The 22,345-nt window shown below is 42.0% G+C and overlaps 3 protein-coding genes and 1 long non-coding RNA gene across 6 annotated transcripts in view; 2 read left to right on the forward strand and 2 right to left on the reverse strand.

Annotated features, from left to right (window-relative positions):
- Positions 1 to 1,410, forward strand: LOC116802116. Its single transcript, XR_004362488.1, has 3 exons — positions 1 to 32; positions 147 to 473; positions 531 to 1,410. It is a non-coding gene; the product is annotated as an uncharacterized LOC116802116 (long non-coding RNA).
- A 712-nt stretch (positions 1,411 to 2,122) lies between these two features.
- On the reverse strand, positions 2,123 to 5,853 carry LOC6618066 (3'-5' RNA helicase YTHDC2). Its single transcript, XM_002042328.2, has 3 exons — positions 5,083 to 5,853; positions 4,770 to 4,977; positions 2,123 to 4,710 (listed from the first exon to the last, which is right to left on the reverse strand). Exons 1-3 carry the CDS (start codon positions 5,755 to 5,757, stop codon positions 2,690 to 2,692), a joined length of 2,904 nt encoding a protein of 967 aa, XP_002042364.1. The 5' UTR covers positions 5,758 to 5,853; the 3' UTR covers positions 2,123 to 2,689.
- A 5,869-nt stretch (positions 5,854 to 11,722) lies between these two features.
- Positions 11,723 to 12,836, reverse strand: LOC6618067 (uncharacterized protein C9orf85 homolog). The gene is made up of 2 exons (XM_002042329.2): positions 12,741 to 12,836; positions 11,723 to 12,680 (listed from the first exon to the last, which is right to left on the reverse strand). Exon 2 carries the CDS (start codon positions 12,653 to 12,655, stop codon positions 11,951 to 11,953), a length of 705 nt encoding a protein of 234 aa, XP_002042365.1. The 5' UTR covers positions 12,656 to 12,680; positions 12,741 to 12,836; the 3' UTR covers positions 11,723 to 11,950.
- A 320-nt stretch (positions 12,837 to 13,156) lies between these two features.
- LOC6618070 (probable serine/threonine-protein kinase DDB_G0267686) overlaps positions 13,157 to 22,345 on the forward strand; it is a 30,620-nt gene continuing 21,431 nt past the window's right edge. Inside the window, exon 1 of one of the 3 annotated variants that reach the window (XM_032725625.1) lies at positions 13,157 to 14,082. In XM_032725625.1, coding sequence (XP_032581516.1) covers positions 13,166 to 14,082 — 917 coding nt within the window. In that variant the 5' untranslated portion in view covers positions 13,157 to 13,165. Of the gene's footprint in view, positions 14,083 to 15,764; positions 15,869 to 22,345 lie in introns of those variants that run through there. The other 2 variants (XM_032725624.1, XM_032725629.1) reach the window with 2 other exon arrangements.

Genomic DNA, 22,345 nt, shown 5'->3' on the forward strand with positions numbered 1-22,345 from the left:
AATTAAATTAATAATAATAAACAATCTTACATGTATGTATGTACATATTTATGATAATACCACCCGTCTGGAATTCGGAATTTGGAATTTGGAATTACCGAAATGCATTCCGTGCTGCACAAATCAAATGTCTGGGATTATTGCAGATGTGCGATTATGTGAGATGATGTCATCCCTGGGAGCCCTGGGCCATGGTATCATCGTAGAGCACGGAGCATGGAGCATTGGAAGCAGCGCACATCTGGCGGCATCTTCTGCCGAAATCAATTTGCTGTAATTATGTAACTGTAACTGGCAGCCCCCAAAAAACAAAACCTTCAACCCATCATCAATCAGTCGAGGGACCGTCATTAGCTCACATTTCATCGACCAACTGCGACAGTGAGATCGGGTTAGCAACTGTAAGCGGCTTTAAAAATGAAGTGGTGTTATGGCTTACTCCTCCGTTGGAAAGACACGTTTAGAAGATTCAGGTAGCAAATGCTCAATATGTTATTAAATTGATTTGTTACAATTTTTGCATTACCCAGATTGAGCAATAGGACTCATAATAACTATTTAAATAATAATTAACTTTATCCTAAGCCCTGTTGTGGCGTGGATGACAAATATTACTGGTGGAATCACTGGCATCGCCGATTCCGTTGCATAATCTCCGCCTTCCGCGACAAGTGACCAAGGCAAAGAGACACCTGCCGAGCTGGCTGGCAACGGGGATTCAATTCGCGTCCAATTTAAATCGGAGTTGATGGCGATGGCGAGTCCGTTCAACCGGCCGCTTCCCCCTGGAAGTCGGGCCACTAGTTGGCCAGGTTTATGGTCGATCTATTAGCGCTGCCTGCGCACCGGGCCATTTGACTTCATTTGATTTCGAGAGCAGATGCCAGATGCCAATTGGCGATTGCCATTCATTTGGCACTTCACCGACACGGTCACCTCCTCCGCAGCCCCGTCCTCATCCTCGCCAGAGTTCAGTGGCAGCCATCCACAATGGAGCCGCAATGGAGGAGTCATCTGGGAAAATTGATCTTCGGCTTTGCTGTTCGGTGGCCCCCATTTCTCATCGACTTCTTGCGGAATTACCTCTGTGCAAATTGTGGAAAATTCGAGGTTGGGCCACTGTGATTTCCCGCAATTCCCACCGATGAGTTGCGGAATATTGGGTGGCCACTATGCGGTGCAGTTCCTTGGGGTCACTTCCATTGGCAGACAATCGAACTCCAGACATCTAAATCAAACTTTATTATTCAGATCATCGAAAATATGTTGCCAATATGTAGCCTAAATATAGTTTAAACTACTACTATTTCTAGGTTCATAAAAAATCTTTTCAGGTCGTTTTCAAACATTTTATGCTTCAGTTCATGTTTCTTTTTTAGTCATTAATATACATATTTAGGTTTAAATGATTTTCCAAGACATGTGTGTTTCTTTACCTTAATAATTTTATACATTCTTTGGAAGCGACAAAATGTAATACATATACAAGTATATGACATGCAGCAAAAGACATCGAATTTGTAGGGCCGACAGTGAAGATTGGACATGCTCTCTCTCGGTTTTCAAAGGCTTTTCGCTCAAAGAGCCACAATCGAGCGAAAAATAGCAAATTAATTTCACTTTCTTTGTGAGTAAGCTGCTGTCTTTTGTTGCAGTTGCTCCGGTGTCCCTGTGGCCATTGTTGCTCCACCAGCGACAAGCTCGACTTCAAGTTTATTGACTGCGTCGTCTGTGCAATTAACTCTGTGTTTTTTTCTCCGTTTGCCCGCTCTTGCTTGCGCCTCAATGGCCAGTGGGAGGCTGGTGGGGCAGGTGGAGCATAAACGTCAGCTCCATGACTGCCATGGCCCAATGCACCGCAGGGAACAGCCACGCCCACCAACTGGGCTCGCTGGCACTGGCACTGACACTGATACCGACACCGACTCCGAGTTACGATCTCCCTGGCATCTCGTGGCACTTGTGGCCCACATATTTTAACCCGGCAATTAGGGAGTGCCTGAAATTGCAGTCTCAAAAGTCATATTTTTGGCTTACATTTTTAATTCCCTGTGTTTCCAATGTGGCTACAGTGCTACTCAGCGCTTCAGATAGTTACATTAATGGATAAACAATACATATATTATTTGTCTTCTCAGTTTCTATTGATTTCTTGCAGATACAAGACGCCAAAAGTTTATGATTTATTTGACCTCTTCGATATGAAATACAAAAATTAAATTTTCAGTTAGCTGAGTATATAGCGAGTATACTTTACAAAAATGAGCGTATATAAATCAAACCTATGGTCCGTTCTTACCCGACACAATTCAGAGATCTGGTTAAATATTCGAATAAGTATTCTAAGTATTCTTGGATTTAACAGCTAAAGAAAGCCGCTTTTGCGCCTTCTTGTATCACAACATGTAAGGAATATAGTTAAGATATCGTGTGTGCTACCTTAGATATACCTAAATATGTAAGAAGTGCTTTGGAGTAATTCATAGTGGTTAACAATAATGGTATTTTGAAAATTGGAAATTCGTTTGCCTCTTTGTGTGAAATTAGCTCCCTAAATCGGGTACGAGGCTTATGAATCGCACACTGCATATAGGTCTATACGGGTCGCAAATACTGTGAGCAGTTCCTTAGTATATGCTATGAAATTATTTTTTATGCGTAGAATTCAAACGTCGTTATCACAGTTCCCTCAGTCCAGAAGGCTTTTGCCCTCTGCCAGGCTGGTCGAGGGCATATCCGCCTTCAACAATCGCCGAACTGTTTCCGGCCCTATGAAATCGCTCACTAGACTAAGCTTCCGCGTCGCCACCAACTCGGCGAATTCACGCTCCATTAGCATTCGCACTTTATGGAGCTGGAGTCCAAATTCAGCTGGGCATTTCAGACGGATCCAGGAGTCCAGGCACAGCAGCACTTCGAACCCATGCGCCTCGGTTACGAACTGCTTTCCGCCTGCCAGAGCCACCATCAAGCCGCTTACCAAGGTGGTATACTCTAGCGAGGAAATTTGGTCTGCAGTGCGGGTCTTCTCAAGAAACAGGATCCACTCGCTGGCCAAATTCTTTTGCTTCTTTTTGCCCAAAAGGCAAGAGGATCTCGAAACCTGAACAAATGGATCTCCTTCAGCCACCAGCTGGTTTTTTTTCTCGCGGTCCATGTACGCCAACTTGGGATACAGTCCTGCAGTTAGGGCCAGGCGGATCATATTCGTATCATCGTTGAAAGACGAGGCCAAACGAGCACTGGCCTCGCTAAAGCGGAAGATACGGTACACGGTGTCGCGTAGAGTGCTCACCGCCGAGACGAACATCTCCATTGCGTTACGGCAAACAAAATTGTGCTCGCAAAAATCGCCGATGTCCATGCGCTTCAAGTTGGTGAACTCCTTGTAAAGTTTAATGGCCGCCAGCGAATCACTCATTCCGTCGCCAGCGAAAAGAATTCTGCGGTTCTGCTGGCCTGATTTCTTGCCACGCTCTATGTTTAGAACAAAGGGATCCCTCACCGAGTGGTAGGCCGCAATTATGGTCATGCTGTCCAGGCAGCGCAAGTAAATGGAGTAAACCAGGCATTTGCCGATTTGAACGCCTAAAGGCAGTTCGGCAATGATATGTCCCAGTTGCGTGACCTCGTCCCGTTCGTCGAGCACGCCCAATAGCTTCAGTCTAGAACAGGACTGTATTACGGCATCCTTTGGTGGGGTATCCAAAGCCAGATCTAGAAAATTTTCTATTTTCTTGTCTGGAGCTGCCAACTTGGTCAGCAGACATATCTCGTCCAAGGTACGCCTCATGATCTCTGGGACGGTGTACAGATCCATTTTGGCCAGGCGGTCGTTGTCATACAGCCGATAGCAATTGCCATGGCACACGCGTCCAGCTCTTCCCGCACGCTGTTTGGCGTCCGCCTGCGAGATCCACGTAATGGTTAACTGCGATGCATCTATGGTCATGTCATAGGTCTTCATCTTGGCGCGGCCCGTGTCGATGACATAAAGTAGATCCGGAATGGTGATCGAAGTTTGTCCTATGTTGGTACTAAGAATAATCTTTAAACGCACGCCAGGGTAAACGCGGAAGACCTTGCGATGCTCGTTGTTGTCCACCTGGCTATGAAGCAGTATAATAGTAATCTGGTCCTGCGGTATAGACGATTCCAAGCGGGCCAGTAGCGAGGTCATATCGCTATAGCCTGGCAGGTACACAATCACCGCTCCAGCGTCACCTTGGCGCAGTAATAATTCCAATAGCGAAACTATCAAGTCATTGTCGATATCCGGATCTATGATTGTGCGACCTCCATAATAGGCGGCTAGCAGTTCGCTAGGAGTTTCTTCGCCTGTCGGCTTGCCCAAAAACTGCTCCATTCTCGGGTGCATGTATCCAGTATTACTAAGAATGTCTTCTAGATGATAGATCGCCACCCCGAAGTTGCGCCCCTCTACATCCATCACAGTGCCCCCACCAAAATAGTTGGACAATGCTTCAAGATCCATGGTGGCTGACATAAGCACGAGGCGGAGGTGCGGATTCTTTTGCAGCTCCAGCTTGGTGGCCAGCAGCAGGAAGTCTGTGTCCAAATCACGCTCGTGGGCTTCATCAATGATTAAGTGGGTGGTGTTTTTGAAGAAAGACTCCTTATCCATGGCGAGAGCCCTCAAAAGGCAACCACTGGTGGTCAGCATTAGAACCGTGTTGCTGCTGCATTGTTCTGGCAGAGGCGGAATATAGCTTATAGTTATAAGTACTTTGCGGCCAACTGCTACTCACTATTCATGCGAATCTGATAGCCCACTGTGGTGCCAGGCGCCTCTCCGCGCTCCTTGGAAATGCGCTCCGAGACACTGATAGCTGCTAAGCGTCGAGGCTGACTTACCACGATCCTGACTGGAGATCGATGCTCTGCGGCCCACTCAAGGATGTACTGAGGAAGTTGGGTGGACTTGCCAGAGCCAGTGGCTCCTTTAATGATCAAAACCTGTAAGGTGGAACCTCAGGTATTATTAGTAGCAATTCAGTGTTTGACTTAATATTAATAGAAAATGGTGCAGGTACATAATATCAGAAGGAAGCATTTGGTCACCTGATCACGCTGCAGAACGTTGAGGATGCTCTCTCGCTGCTTGTAGATGGGCAGGCTCCGGCGCTCGTGCTGAATGTTCCTGTTCCAGTTGCTCTGCGGCGGCGGAATAAGCCTCTGCCCGACTAGGCCGAAGTTGGAAGGACGCCGTTTATCCTGATACTGCTCTTTCTTGCGCTTAAAGCCTTCAACGGAGTTTATCAATCTTCGTTCCACATTGCCGGCCATTTGTCCCAGAACGTCTAGGAGCGGTTTACAAATGTGCAGCTTTGTGTTGCAAAGGAGGTACTGCTGTTGGCCATTCGACTGCAGGCGACTTATAAAAAGGACGCGGTCCTCCTCTGAACCCTTGCTCACCGTCTTAAGCCCGCGATTCTGGGCCAATCGGTGAACGTGGCTGCGCTGGGCTTTGGTAAGTCCGGGGAGCTGTTTCTTCGGCTCGCAGCTTTGCAGGAAGTCGTTGACCAGTTGGCGCAGCATCTTTTCGTCCTCGGAATTCAGCTTGTCGCCCCCGTCGGCTTTCGCGTTGCCCGGTCGAGTCTTCTGTTTGCCAGTGCCCTTCTTCCCTCCGGTTACCCGGCCATCGACCACCAACACTGCCGCCTGTCCAGGATCCGGTGGTGCCTTCTTCCTGCCCTGGCGTCGGCCGCGTTTCACAACTTTTTCACTGTCCGTCATTCAACTGTGTTCAATCTCTGTGCGCTTTTGCAATTCTATTCGCTTTTCAATCAGCTGTATTTCTAAAATACCTCGATAACAATGAATTGTAGAAGTTATCGGACCCTAATGCGATATCAGGCGGCGTTGCTGCCTATCGAGCCGGATGGCAGTGTGCCCAAATAATAATAATAATAAAATAACTTTTACTGTTCTCGATATGATTTATTTATCAATGTTTTTTACTCTAACGGCGATTCGTACTCTGAATTTTACGCTACCAAAGCAAACTTATATGTATTTATATTTAGATTTTGAAACCAATTTGTGCATTTCTGCCTGCTACATACATACATATTTATGTACATATATTTACTTATTTATTTATATTAAGCAAATATAAGGTCAATGACAATGATTTTTACAGTGTATGACAGCTAATGCATATGAAGCTTTATATTTTATGGACATGGTTGGAGTTTTGTTGAATTGTTAATTGTTCAGGTTGTATGAAGAGCAACCGTTCTAAGTAGGGAAAGGGGAGGACAGTTAATTATGATGTGTTTAATGTTTATCTGGGAATGGTTGAAAATGAAAATGTTCCTGAGCTAGTGCTTGAACTTAACTTAAGTTAACACCAGTCATATTTTGAGCTCCTGTTGCTTAGTGATGATGTAGTATGATGATGCGCGTTTAGTGATGATTAAGTATAATGAAGCGCGTTCCCTGCAAATCTTCATGTGTAGCAGAGCCCATCCTTAATGGCAGCTGCAAACGCAGACGGCACAGTCTTCCTGCGACACAACAATCGAGGCCTCCGCGCTAATACAGTCACAGCTGGCCTGCTCAACTCCTGGCAGAAAAGGTGGAACTTAGCGGGCTACAGTGATATGTCAACGGCTTCCACATTTTCATTTCGACCCGGTCACTGTCCCTTCGTCAGCCTGGGCGACGCCACAATGCCAGAAGAAGCCACTCCAAATTACCTCGGTATCACCAAAGACACTAGAATAACAAGATGCGTAATGCCATACGATTTTTTGGCACCCGATTTTTTGGCCGTGGCTCTAGAGGTGGCTCCAGGCTCTCTCGAGTTTTTGTTCGAGAGAGAAAGAGCGGAGAGCGCTACAGCAAACAGCTCTTTTCTACGCATGCAGTGATAGCAGACAACTGTATGTGTGCACACGTATGCTCATGCATTGTAAATTTGGCAGAATATGCCAAATGAAGTTCGATGACTTTAAATCTATATTATTTTTTAACAATTGTTATTATTATTTAAATAAAGCTTAGAAATAGTAATAGCCGAATCTATGTACATCACAAAATAAATTTCGAAAATGACTTTATATTAGATCATTAGGGTTTTCAGCTTGCAACGTAAGAAAAATTAATAAGGCAGTGATTGTTGAGTGCTTGTGTCCGCACTTCGTGCCTTCAGATATGACTTTTGCAATAAAGTGTTTTCATATTTTTATTTATTTTATTAATTTTTATTTTCTACTACGTATTATTCTTATGAAATATTTATTTCTCAATGTAATGTCTTCTCTTTGGAAAATTTATGTTTCAAATTACAGTAGTTATAATAATTTTCTTTGTATTTGCTTTAATTATTTAGTATACTTATTAAGTCATTTGACTTAATATGATGTATGTAAATGAACCATTTTTATTATTTAAAATGCGCATTATATTCAGCTTTCAGTTTAATTTTTTTTGATCTATATTAATTATTATTTTAGTTCATCATATTGCTACGAAATTGGCCAAAACTCCAAACATGAAAATTCGTTTCTTCGATCAGAATTGATTTCGGCCCGAAAATCGTCTTCTAGCACAAGTAGGCACACATATACACGTTCTCGTCTTTTGTTTTTACTCACACAAGCAAGCAAATTCTATTTTTAGATTTCTTATGCTCTCAGCGTAAGCGAGCGGAGAGAGAGCAAATTTGGCCTTCACCAAAAAAGTGGCTGCATAGTGCCAAACCAAAGAAACTAGAATAATTGTAGACACTAGAATAACAAGATGCGTAACGGCCATACAAATTTTTGGCACGCGATTTTTTGGCCGTGGCTCTAGAGGTGGCTCCAGGCTCTCTTGAGTTTTTGTTCGAGAGAGAAAGAGCAGAGAGCGCTACAGCAAACAGCTCTTTTCTACGCATACAGTGATAGCATACAACTGTATGTGTGCACACGTATGCTCATGTATTGTAAATTTGACAAAATATGCCCTTCACCTTAGAAGTTCGTTGACTGTAAATCTATATTATTTTTTATCAATTGGCACCATGCGAAAAATTCTTGTTTTGCATTGCCTCAACGTTATTATTATTTAAATAAAGCTTACAAATAGTAATAGACGAATCTATTTACATCACAAAATAAATTTCGAAAATGACTTTATATTAGAATACTTGTCATTAGGGTATTCAGCTTGCGGCGTGAGAAAAATTAATAAGGCAATGATTGTTGTTGAGTGCTTGTGTCCGCACTTCGTGCCTGACGATATGACTTTTGCAACGAACTGTTTTCATATTTTTATTTATTTTATTAATTTTTATTTTTTAATACGTATTATTATTTTTTATGAAATATTATTATGAAATATTATTATTTTTATTATTTATTAATAAAATTATTATTTTTTTATGAAATTAAATGAAATAATAATAAATAATGAAATTGTTGAGAATTAGTGCACAAATAAAAGTATTTTTTTCAACATAAATTTTCAACATAATTATAAATATGTAAGCGGTATTCGAGCGGCGATTTTAACAAACGAATTTAAAAAACTTTAAAATTATAATAGTCAGGGAATTTTTATTTTATTTCATCATATTGCTACGAAATTGGCCACAACTCCAAATATGTAAATTCGTTTCTTCGATCAGAATTGATTTCGGCCCGAAAATCGTCTTCTAGCACAACACGCACACATATACGCGTTCTCGTCTCTTGTTTTTACTCACACAAGCAAGCAAATTCTATTTTTACATTTCTTACGCTCTCAGCGTGAGCGAGCGGAAAGAGAGCAAATTTGGCCTTCACCAAAAAAGTGGCTGCATAGTGCCAAACGAATGTATGGCTTTACGCATCTTGTTATTCTAGTGTCTTTGGTATCACCGTCGACAGGAGTCTCACCTGCAAGCCGTACCAATTGAGAAAATAGAGACTGAAATTATTCTACTGGCTTATAGGAAGGAATCCAAGTTGCCGACATCCTCCAATCTCCTTATTTATAATCCGATCGTCAGGCCGATCTGGGAAATGGCCAGTAGTCTGATATCGGAATATTAAAAAGGCTTGAAAACAAGGAGCTACGCACCGCCCACCTGCTGCACGACAAAGCCACCATCCACGAGGTCCTAGGCTTCCCTTAGGTCAGTGAAGAGGTTTTTTTTTTTTTTTTTTTATTAATTTATTTATTAAGGCATACGGGGAAGTCTTGAAGCCCCTTTGTGTCCTTCTTATCTATTAATTCAGCCCATTTGGGCTCGCCGGCTAACTATAGTTAGCTTTTTCAAATTTACAGTAATTTTACTACAATTACATAACAATCACATATAACAAATAGGATTTAAGATAAGCGTCAGCTTCTGCTGACCCTTGTCAAAGGAGATCGGGTAATGAGATCCCTCGGTTGCCTTCTATTGAGCCTCCTTGGTGGGCGAGATCTGTTGAGATCTGTTTAGAGCGCTGGCCAGCCGATTTCTGTGGCGCTCCAGCCTGTCATGGTATCTGCTCGAGTGCTGGTTTATTTCGTCAAATACCGTTGCGAGTTTCAGGTCTCTGTGCAGGGTGGTGTTTCGAACAAACCACTCGCAGCCGGTAATAAGTCTTGCTACCTTATTTTAAATAGCCTGGATCCTTTTGATTTGGCTGTCGCATGCCAAGCCCCAGATTTGGCACCCATACTTCCAGTTTGGTGCTAAGATCTGTTTGTAAATTGTCAGCTTGTTGGATAGCGACAATATACTGCGCGAACAAATTAGCCACCTTAGCACGTAGGCGCGTTCTGATGTCGGTCACATGCTTGGAAAATGTGAGTCTGCGATTCAGAAGCACTCCAAGGTACTTTGCTGCGTTCGGCTGTGGTACGGGGGCTTCCTCGATGTAGACGGGCGGTGGCGTTCTCCGCTTTAAAGTAAAGCAGCCGTTGTTGGATTTACTGCTATTGATGCCAATGTTCCAACGTCTTGCCCATTCCGAGAACCGGTATGCAAAGTCCTGGATACCATCGGCTGCGTCGTGCTCGCATCGGGACCTGTAGGTGACGCACACGTCATCGGCAAATGTGGCCAACATTGATTTCCCGTAAAGGCTTACATCCGGCTGCGGCATGTCGTGGCTATACTGGCAGAACAGCAGGGGGCCGAGGACACTACCTTGTGGAACACCAGCTGCCACGTTGTGCTCGGTGGAAATTGCTGAATGAAAGCGCATAGCGAACCTCCTTCCTTCCAGGTACGATTTTAGCAACCCAAAATATGGAGCAGGCAGCGTCTGCTTGATTTTCAGTTGGAGTCCAATGTGCCACACTCGATCAAACGCTTCTCGAATGTCCAAGAAGAGGCTGTTACAATATTCCTTACTGTCGTAGGCAGTCAGAATTTGCTCGACGACTCGATGGAGCCGAACCGAACTGGTGCTCATGGGTAATCCCCTGGGCTTCCATAATCCTTACAATCCGGACAGCAATCAGTCTCTCAAACACCTTCGAAATTGAAGGGAGGAGACTGATCGGCCGGTAGGAGGCGGGCTCCCTTTCCGGCTTGCCACGTTTGTGGATCATAGAGATTATCCCGAGCTTCCACTGATAAGGGAAGTATTGCAACCTCACAATAGCGTTGAAAACCAACGTTATGTAGAGGATCGCTTGTCTGGGCAGGGCCTTCAATGTGGCGTTGCAGATGACGTCATGTCCTGGTCCTTTGTTGTTACTCTGGCGCACAATGACTTCGGCTACCTCGCAGGGTTCAAACGGCGTGATTGGCAGATCCATTTGAAGCGCTTGGTTCAGCTGGTCCTGAGTTTCTTCAACCTGTTGCAGGCTGGCAAGCTTGAATGGTTGAAATCGCTCGGCGAGGTGCGCAGCGAATACCTCCGTTTGTCCCAAGTCGGTCCGACACCATGTCCCGTTGCTATCGACTAGAGGCGCCTTCCTGGTGCAACGCCTTTTGAAATTTTCGAACTACTTCGAAAAAAAATAAAAACAAGAGAGAATGCTATATTCGAGTTCCCCGATCCTCAGATACCCGTTACTCAGCTAGTGTGAATGCGAACGCGAATTTTTATCATTTTTCTAGGATATCGATAGATATTGGGGAATAAAATGGCCACATGAGTAAACAAACTTGCGCTGCGTCTTTGTCTCCAGAATCTGTATGCTGAATCTCAACCTTCTAGCTTTTATAGATCGACTCGGCTATTGCTCCTGATCAAGAATATATATATGTACTTTATATACTCGGAAACGCATCCTTCTGCCTGTTACATACTTTTCAACGAATCTAGTATACCCTTTTACTCTACGAGTAAAGGGTATAACAACAAATATGAAATGCGAACATCGAATTGTAGCCTTCGTTGATTTTGTTAAAGAATATTGTCTGGTTTAGTCTGGTTTCTTTATAACCAGACAAATATGGGATATTTTAAAATATAACGATACCGTTAATAGTTGCACAAATTAGTAGATTTCTCTACGCCATAAAAAACCATAACCATAAAACAATTCTCTACCAGCTTTTGAAGACATTTCAACAATATTGAAACAAAGCAAGCTTCATACTCTCCTTAAATTTGACCGCCAGCAGCTAAAACAGAGCTATTGGGCTCACTTCCTCCACTGGATTCCCTGTCTGCCAGCAGCTGGTCCTCTTATTCGATGTAAAATCACCACATCCTGCAGTAACTGCGTTTTTAACACATTTTTCTAGTCGTATTGGGATAAATCCATCAAATTCAACAAATTGACGTTCTTGAAAAAAATTGGTTTATTTAGCCTGGTGGGCTGCTCTTCAACAGATTTGCGATGACTCTCGGAAAGTTACAACTCCACGAAAACGCTATGTGGGCAGGATACCTTCCTCCTGTGCCCATCCGCTTAACAAGCTTCGTTTAGCCTGGAATCGGTGCTCCAGGTTCACTTTATCCTGCTCTACCAAGTAGCTAAACTAATTAGGACTAAGTGAAAAAAAGTATATTTATTTCGCCTTGGCAGCAGGTTTCTGTGGCTCCTCCTCGCTGTCGTCGTCCTCCGCATCGGAGTCGAACTCAGAGTCTTCGTCGTCCTCCTCGGAATCGAAGTCCGAGTCATCCTCGTCCTCGTCACCATCGCCGGCGAGATTCAACTGCTTGATCTTGTCCAGCAGCTCGTCGCGTGTGTGCGCCACCCGTTTGGCCTTCTCCTGGCTTTCTAGCTCCCGCTCGTCCAGCTGCTCCTCGCTGGGGTCCTTCTCCTGCTTCTTACCCTTCCGCATGTAGCGCAGGAAGGCGCGTCGCTTGCGCTCCGAGAACGACTTGACCAGCCGGTCCATCTCTGACTGCAGCTGCTGCTCCTCGCGCGGCGTCGGCTGCGGCTCCTCGATGGCCACCTCAGTAGCGCTCTTCAGGCACTTGGCGCATGCATTCGCCTTGATGGCGCAGTCCCTGCATACCACATGGTAGGCCTTCTTCACCGACCGCTCCTTGCAGTGGGCGCAGACCTTGGCCTGCGTCAGCGGCTTGTACTTCTTGTACTTGATCTTCCACTCGATCTGCTCCTTGCACCGCTGGCACACCGTGGACACGTGCATCGCATTCAGGCGCAGCTGCTGCGGCGTCTTGTCGTGCAGATCGTTTTTAAAAACATGACGATTTTTGTGCTTCTGCGCACGTGTGCGACTTACATTGCCGCGCTGGCTGCTCATCTTTGGCTCCTCCGGCTGGTTTGCGCTGCAGATACATGGGGCATTAGCTCAACATTGAGTTAGTCACCTGTTTTTCTCAATTTACCTGCTTAACTTGGACTAATTCGATCACAGACTGTTGCTTGCCACTTATTTTGCGTGCGATTTTTATTTTATTTTGATCAGTGTGGCCGTTTCTTGTTGCTGCGAAAACATTGTAAGCTCTGGCATGGTTCCAGACACAGTGGCTCTGAAGGGGCTAAGCGGTGACTCAAACCATCAATGCAACTAAAACTGTAACGGATATTCAGTTTTGAATTTTCAAGTTTTAATTTAGATTTCTTATTCTTATAAGCTGTGCATTAAAAACTTATGTGTTTTTTTTAATCATTATATTGGAAATAAAAGACATCTATAGAATATGCAGATATTTTGATATTAATATATTTTATATTATTTGATATTTGATTTGATATTGAATCTTATTATTAACTTTAAAACGCATTTTCATTTGCAGAACCCCATGTGGCCATGCGCGACCTCAAACAGCGCCTCTTCGATCTGCTGCGCTCCGGCGGCAACAACAACAGCAGCAGCAATAACAACAGCGGCAGCAACGGCTCCAACAGCAACACGAACAACAGCTGCAATTCGCATCAGAACAAGTCGAACAATCAAACACACGCGACTCCCGCCCAAAAGCCGAAGAAACTGCACGAGTACACGGCCGCCGATTGCAATGCGGCATTTCTGCGGAAATACCACGACCTCAGCATCAGCAGGGATCGGGAAATGGACAGGGAGCGGGATCGAGAGCGGGAGAGGGCTGGACCTGGTCAGGTGCAGTCGCCCAATGTGATCTACTTCAATGAGAACCTGTCGATGGCCAGCAAGTACAATGTGCGACCCTTCCCACTCGCCCGTTATCCCTCGTGTCCTTTGAGCAGCTTCGGACTCTCGCCGGGATCCGGACGCCCGGAAGGCAGTGCCGGCAGCAGTTTGGGCGAGGAGGAGGACACGGAGAGCGAGCCCTATCACTTCTGTTCCGACGAGGATCATAGCAGTCACACGCAAACCATCAAGTTGCGACGCCATCAAAATGGCCACCATGGTCATCATGGCCTCGATCTGATGGAGCCGTCCGTCAACGAGGACGCCGACCTGGAGGACGAGCAGGCCGAGTCGCAGCTGGACTCGTTCTGCACGCTCTGCACCTCGACCTTCAGCTACAACAAGTGCTGCCGCTTCTGCGAGAACTCGCTCTGCGGCTCCAAGTGCAACTCGGAGCGCGGTTCGCACGCCAGCCGGATGAGCCGCATCAGCCAGATTAGCAGGAACCTGGACGGCGGCTATCCGCCCGATCCGGACCTCGATTCGCACCAGCTGCAGCCGCACCGATTCGGGGGCAGCATGCGCATGCTGGCCCACCATCAGTCGGCGGCCATCAGGTTAGTTTAAAATCTTTTATTTTAAGTGAATGGGTTCGCTTTTTTGTGCTTATAAATTATCTGTTATATTTTTAAACTTAAGATCTTGATATATGTCTTCCATTAAATGGAAGATTTTTTTTCAATTTGGATTTGTGGGTTAGCCATAATGAAATCCATTAAGAAATTAAGCAATTGGGCAATCGGTTTGTGGCAATTTGCGATGCCTAATCTTTGATTTCACTGATGTAATCACGCAATTATGCTATCGACTGCAATTCGATGCACTTTGCACCACGGCAGAGTTCGAATTTTGAACTTAAAGTTGAAGTGGAAGCCGGGCGACAAAGTAAACACGTCGTAAACCGATGTTGCCTCATTAGTGGTGGCGCTAATGAAGTGTTTTCGCATTTCAATTAAATTGCATAGGCTAATTAGCCGTAAGTCATTGATTGATTGCATTTAAATGGGCTTCTTTCTGCCGCGGTACGTACAACAAAGAGTTAAGAGATGAAATGCCATAAAGCCAGAGCAACGAACGACTCAAGCCAAACAATTATGCACAAAACCTTAAACTGGCCATAAACCACCGTTAGCGATGAGGTTTCCGCGCATGACGCGCCGCCAGCTTGACCATAAAAAAGCATAAATTCTATTGAATAAAATTATACCCACCACAGCTACGCAAAGGCACAGCAACAACAACAGCAGGAGCAAGAGCAAATGATATGAAGAAAAATTCCAGCATACTAATACAACAAAAAGGCGAGCGAGAAAAAGTCTAGCAGTGTGCAAAAAGCGCATCGAAAATCAACTAAGCACAAGCGCATTACTCGAATGAGTAATGTTTACATCAACAGCGGCCATGCCGCGATATGTGTGCCACGAGTTTCAAATGCTCTTTCTATAGTGGTTTTAACATGATTTTTGAAACGATTTTAATCAGTAAAAAAAATCTGTGCATGATGTTCTAATAATAAAATGTTTGGTAGGTTTACTCAAGCAGTAATTATAAGTTATTAGAAAATAATAAAATTGTAAATTAGCAATAGTTAATAGTAAATAGTTAAAATATAAGATATTCAAAGAAAGAAGTTAGAACTAGTACCGTTTATACTCCATGCAATTATATTTTCCAAAAGGTATATTAAAATAGTACTTCTTAAATTGAAAAAAGCTTTCCTCCACAAGGCACACATAACTCAGAGATGATGGGAAATACCCGCAGATAGTGTAGATGTAAACATATAAACATCAGCGGGAACAACAAGAAGGCTTGGACGAGAGCTTTCACGCTCGGCACTTCTTTGGGGTCTGCTGTTTTCGGCTTTTACATTTCTTCGACGACCGCTGGCCGAGCTGGTCCAAATCTGCGCGGTATCTGCTCTCTCGCCGTCTCTTTCTCCGGCCTTTCCTCCATCTCTTTCGCTGCCTGCAACGGCATCTTTTTCGCCGATCGCCGCGCTGAGACCTGCGACTCAAACAAGCCGCGACCATTGTTCGCTCAGCACGTGCCGCGCTCCACAAAAAAAGTAGACGTTTTCTTCAACCGTTTACCGCTAGCAAAACAAAAGACTTAGGCAACGAACTTGCCTTTCCTTGCACAAATGCAGCTGCAACTTTAAGCACACATTTTTTTTTTCAACAATTTGGAAGTTTATTATTGAAACAGAACATGAAACACTGCCTTCTGAGAAACATATACTTTGCGTTGTGAGTGTGCGTGTGTGAGTGCAATCAATCAATCAATCTATCAATCAGTGCTGCAAATCTGGTTGTTGCAGTTCTCTGGAGGAAATGCTTTGCGGTAAGTTCTGAGCACGAGAGCGAACTTGTAATAACACATATTACAATTGTATCTTAATTACTAGATGATAATTTTGAGGCATTTGTGAGAAAATTCTTTTATTAAAGAATATTTAGCTATTTTTAAAAGATAAGCAACTACCGCAATGGATATGAGTTGATATTAAACAATATGTTATGTTCACTCAGTGTGCAATAATTTTAATGTAATTTTGCTCATTGAAAATGGAGAATGAATTGAATAAAATTCTTTAGTAGTTGAAGAACTTTAATACATTACTTCGAAAATGGCAAGCTTACATAGGTATGCAAGACTCAAGCATTGAATGTAATGTATGCCAAAACCTTCACTATTTAAAGTTTGAAGCGTTTGTATTCAATGCAATTGTATTAACTTATTATTCGATTTTTTTTTTTAATATGATACCTGCATGTTTTATATAGCACGACTACATTCTTGCACAAAGCCTAGCAGAATTTACTGGGATATAAAAATCTTCCGCGCCGTGGGCCATGGGGAACGGTCTTAAAATAGTCGATTCACGGATAGTTGATGACTTTCTCCGCGAAGCGCTGTACGATGTATCATTCGCCTTGATTTGCCTAAGTTATACAACCCTTCGAGTTTGGGCTCAGATTATACGACTTGCTGTGATAATTACGACGGTGCTGGTTTTGTAACCACCAAGTGCCGAATGCGTTTATGTGCAACGTACCGCCGTGCCACATGCCACATGCCATTCGGTTTCAGAGCGTGTGCCATGATAAATGAGCGGACCAGCCTGGCCATATCTATGCCCCTATCCATATCCATAACCATATCCACTGACGTGAGAGGCGTAGAATCTGGAAAGAAAAACAAAAAAAAAAAATGGGTAATAATAAAACCGCATAAAATTTTGTTTTGTTTCGGAGTTGCACACACACCGCGATTTCCCCTTCGGAAAACTCGCTCACTGTTGCATGGCAATCGCAGAGATTAGTAATATTTCTTGCATTATATATGATACTCTGCGTGGAGGTTATTCTAATATGGTGCCTCCTATACATTCATATTTTTACATAACATACTGCATACTGCAATCTAATAAGTAGCTTGGAATTATAAAACATAATAATTTTGATGGATTTCATATCCATCTATAGTTTCCAATTTATAATTCTTTTTTTAATATCATAGGATAGTATAATATTCGACTAGTTTTAACTTTCTTTCCTATTTGTTCCACACTTTATTCACTATTATTTTTGATTGTTTTGTTGCTGGCACATTTTCGGTTAATTCGATTTCAATTTGGCTAATAATTCTGTGACTAATTCCGCTGCCACAGCCAATCAAATTGAGATTATCTTCTGGACGGGATGATGTTTGATTTTCCCTGCGAGTTTCGTTTCATTTCCGTTCGTTCAACTCAGGTTACTTGCATACATATATAAACATATAACGCAAGTCAATCGCATTGATTGCCAGAGGCTCATTATTTGTGGTATCATTTATTTGTGCAATTAGCGATTGCTTTAATTAGCAACGCTTTTGCTCATTTCCAAAGGAGGTTGTCTAAAACAGAGCTAAGTCCAAGCCAAAAACCAAGAAACGCCAAAAGAAAGAAAGTGAAATTTCTGGGGGAACTTGTTTGCTCCAGAGAGGCGCGTCCCATCCTTGTGCTTTTGCTTTCGTTTGCCCAGACTCCAGACTCTTCGTATATACTTAAAAAAAAAGAAATATTTATATATGTATATAGTATGTAGCGATGCGGTCAACAACCGAGTGGCGGTTGCAACTTTCCACCAATGTCGATTATTAAGGCAACCGTTTACATACGACATTTTTCGCTGCATTTTCATCTTTTCCATGTTTTCCATCGCCTCGAACGGGTTTCCCACCCATCGGTGTTGTGTGTCGTGTGTTGTGTGCTTGTCGCGAATCGTAATTGGCCATTTGTCCAAGTGCTCCCAGCCCCCGATCGATTTGGCCAAGACCTGCACGCATTTGGTCATTAGCAGAGCGCAGAAAGCTAAAGCCGCCGATGGAGAGCTATAAATCCACCAAGTTCATTGATGTTTGGCGTTTGGCGGCTGGGAAAATCTCGTTAATCCGTACGCACAAGGTTCATTACAGGCTTTTAGTTAATGTGGCAGGCAAATGGGCAACAAAAATTAAATTATTAATTATTTTCAGTGTTAAGTGTCTGGAAAATTAAATATTCAAATTAAATTATATACATACATGATTATATACATCATACATACAATATCGACAGTTATTGTAAAGTTTTCACGACAAATTATGTAATCCATTAATTCTCTACCGTTAAGTTTAGTCCTCAAATTTAATGATTGTCCGCGAAGGACATCTGGAAGATTGGTAGTTTTAAAAGTTATATTAATTTTTAGGCTAAGATCTAATGTATATTAAGAATATTTTTTGATAGTTGTTAAAGAATTATATTGCTATTCAGCATTGCTACAGTACACATTCCATTTTCAATATTTGAAGCGCGCAATAGGTGAAATAACATACGGCCTAATGGCATACAACTTTTTCATCAGATTTCCTCAGGTTCAACTCAAAGCTCTTGAGTGCGTGGTTCAGTTCAAAGTGAAGGGTATTCTGCATATTCATATTTGCATTCATGTTTGCCAGGCAGTCGACTCATTTCAGTCTCCACTCGAAGACAGGGCATTCACCGAGCTTCTCCTCTTGGAAATTCGTTTAGTTTTTGTTTACCAAGGGGCGGCCAGGTGTTAGGGGGCGTGGCAGGAGGGCAGGCAAGAGGCGTAATGGAATGGACCACGACCTGTCACAACTTCGGTGAGTCTTCAGGTGAGCGGACGGACACATAAGCGTCTTGTTTGAACATTTTGAACATTTGTTGACGGCTGATTGTTGGACAAATGTTTGTTTCTCGGACTTTTGCCATGGCTTACTTTCACGGACGAACTTCATTTGAATCGCATAAATGAGTGATTGAATAAACTCAGATTTGCATATGAATGACACGGGAGATTCGCAGAAAGAGACGGGCATATGTTGATAGGAAACGAGAAGTTCACAGAGAACTTTTTTGGGCTATCGAAAAATGCGAAGGAAACCTCCCCAAAGAAATATTTAAATCAAAGATTGCTCATAATTATTTTACAACTTGCTTAAATATTTTAAACTAGAATGAATTTATATCACATAAATGTCTTTGATTTACTTAGACAAACCTGCTTTTTCGTGAGACTTTTTAAACACTGATCGCCGAAGATGCCGAAAAATTCTTTTTAGATTATCGCTCATCAAAAGTTCAATAGTTTATCACATTGACTTTTGCTTTCTACTTTTCCTCTTCCATTTTTCTCTGCCAAAATCACACACACGAAAGTGAAAACTTGCCGTGTTTCGATTCTCGGCCGTTCGAAAATTTGAATTTGAATTGACGGTTGGGGCTAGATATATTTAGGTGCCATGTGAGATCTTTGATGATCTAAACCGCTTCGACGAATGGATGAAAACGAAGCGTTTACCGTTCGATCCAAGTCTAGTAGACTGTTCTGGTTTTGATTGGCAAAACCCGAGAAATAATACAAGAGAGCGAAAAGTAAAAGTATGCAAGATGTGGTCGCAGAAGTTCGAATATCGGAAGTAAATTAAATCTAAATATTTGTATAATAATTGTTATAATATAAAATATATATAGAGTTGAAATGTATTGCATATATTTCACTTAAACTAAGTCAAAATCATTAATAATTAACCTAGTTTCGATGCGTTTAAGTATTCTCCCCGATTTTTCATATTGCGCAATTACCCAAATATTCGTAAATCCGTATAGCAGTTTTATTTTCTTCGTTCGTTTTTATTACCCCACCACAGTGCTATTAAAAAAATTTTTTTTCCTGCTGCGAATGGTGCTTTTTAATGTTTTATGTTTATTTCCCATCCGCCGAGTGGGGCACACAGTTACCCACCGAACAAACTGTTTCCCAGCGCGCCCAAAAGAAATTATTTTCCTTTTTATGGCTTTACCCTTCAAAATCACTGAAGCATTTGTTGGCTGATGATTTCAGCTGTTTTCAAATTGTTAATTTTCGTACTTCGAATACTTCGCAGATTAATAGTCCACCAGCCGTTAAGAAAAGCTGAGTGGGTCAGAAAAATTAATAGCATATTAAATGGAAATTTTCTTGGGAAACATTTGCAAGGATTTCTGTTGATTTTGGGACAATAAGCAATGGATAAGTATTTCCTGTTATATTGATTTTGATATATAATCCAATGGTATCTAGCTATCTATTTATATCTATCTGATATCTGATATCTATTGCCCTCGGAAGTGAAATAATAATATGAATAAAACAAAATTTTTTACATCTGCTTAAATTCTGGTGTAATATAATAATGAAATCTTTTATCCTGGGAGAAATCTGTTAAACAATATTATTTAATTTCCTCTGGAGATTAACGAAATGTTAACAATTCTTATAGAGATAGATTTACAGCCAACAAATTATAACGGTTCTGGCCTTATTATATTTATGCTAATTACAAATTAAAAACACAAATCAAAATACACACTCCTTGCGCAATTTTAGCGGCGAATGCCCACAGGCAATGTAAATACAATAAATATATTATCGATATGACTTGGGATGTATGTCACACCACTTTGATGGACTGAATGGATGCGATTTGGACAGCCTTCGGCCAGATGTGAATTTGAATTTGAATGGCAAGCGACAAATACGTGAAATGCGGATGGATGGTATGGATGGACCTCCTTTATAATGTGCTCTGTTATATTTGCATTTTAACTACGACTCAATGGCGGCCTTTCTAAGCCACCTAATGGCTCTCATCTCTGGCGTTTTCATTTTCATTGCCCTTTTTGGGTCACATGGCCCAGAGGGAAAGATATTACGCAGAGTTTGAGTTCGAGGTTGAGGCTGAGCACTTTAGCTACAAGTTTTTAATTTTTCAGCAGCTGAAAGTCACGTAATATTCGTATGACACCCGCAGCCTGAGCGCCATTGAACCAGAAATCGAGGCAACTCTTTACGCCATCTGCACACGCTTTTCATGAATCACACAGCTGGAAAAGCCTGGTGGAAAAGTACGGGGGCGCAGGTGGAGTTGCTCAATGGCCACTCAAGAAGCTGCAAGCCAGCCCCAATTCATTTACATTCGCCACGCCTGAGTTGAGCCCATTCTAGGGGCACAAACTCTATATAGTTACATACTATAAAGTATATAGCATAATTGATATTTGGCATGCCTCGAGTACAAAGAGCACTTCGTGTGGCAAATGATTTAGAAGGCAATGAGAACTATAAACACTAGGCGGATATTTTGCAACTTAATTGCATATTTTCTATGGAAATTAGCTAAACTTCGATCGAGGCAAATGGAAAACGATGATGAAATTGGCCTTAACTAGCTGAAATTGATGTAAAGCTGAAAAAATTATGAAGACTATTATGTAGTATCCCAAATATGTTTTACAAAAAATATTTACAAATACTTACAAATATAATTTTAAAGTCTAAGTAAATAAATAACAATGTGAAATAGACCAATGTGAAATTATAGTTAAGAGATATGATTAAATCGTTTCATTAAGTATTGTTTTATGAACATATAGTTGTACTATATATCTGGACTATAAAAGGGCCTATTTCACTGTCGCAATTGTTAGTTAATTTGGCCAATACAATGCCAATGGCCCGATGCTGTCAATTACCCGAGAATAGAATTTTGAACTCGAATTGCAGAATGCCCAGCAACAGCGGCGATAATTCCAACAACTATGGGCTTTAGTTAATATTACTATGAATGCCAGTGTTTTTGTTTCTGTTGTTGCTGACGCGTGCTCAGCGGAGTGAAGCGACGCCGACGTCGACGCCGGCAGAGGGTTGCCCCAGAGCAGAGTTGACATGGCAGTGAGCGTGAAAAATAATTAAACAATACAATCAGAGGGGCAGCTAAGCTCGCGACTCTTCAATGTTGAGCAAACGTTGAACGTGCACTGAGAGAAAATGTTAGCCTGAGTCCGGGCAAAGTGGATGTAAGTCACCTTTTAAAGCTTTAGTCTTAAACTGCTAGAAAGTGATTTAAAATGAGTGCGAAGTAAGATGAAAATTAAAATGTTTAAATAAGAAGATACGAAGAAATAAAAAGCAGTAAAGTCATACAATAAATCTAAGTTTTAACAGTAGACCGTTAGTGAATAATTGAACAGTTTTACAAGTTGTCGATCCTGTCACACTTGAAATAAATAACTAAAGTAATAGGCAATAAAAGACGCAGAAGTCACATAAGTTCCTATTTAAACAGGTAAAATGTTTTAAAGGTAAATTTATTTTAATTTTGTTTTGAAAAATATAGAATTTAAATTGTAAATATTGTCTTTAATTTTTTTATTTGCAAAATTACAATTATTATTATTAATAAGAGTATTCATTATAGTTAAGTGTGTTAAAATTATTTAAAAAAATT

This window comes from Drosophila sechellia, chromosome X (assembly GCF_004382195.2).
Source record: "Drosophila sechellia strain sech25 chromosome X, ASM438219v1, whole genome shotgun sequence".
Lineage (NCBI taxonomy): Eukaryota > Metazoa > Arthropoda > Insecta > Diptera > Drosophilidae > Drosophila > Drosophila sechellia.

Excerpts from the sequence above, each read along its gene's own strand:
- LOC6618067 (XM_002042329.2), bottom strand. The coding sequence starts at position 12,655 with ATGAGCAGCCAGCGCGGCAATGTAAGTCGCACACGTGCGCAGAAGCAC.
- LOC6618066 (XM_002042328.2), bottom strand. The coding sequence starts at position 5,757 with ATGACGGACAGTGAAAAAGTTGTGAAACGCGGCCGACGCCAGGGCAGG. Across the intron at positions 4,978-5,082 it reads ACGTTCTGCAGCGTGATCAG|GTTTTGATCATTAAAGGAGC; the intron begins GTGACCAAATGC and ends TCCACCTTACAG. Across the intron at positions 4,711-4,769 it reads CTATCAGATTCGCATGAATA|AACAATGCAGCAGCAACACG; the intron begins GTGAGTAGCAGT and ends CGCCTCTGCCAG.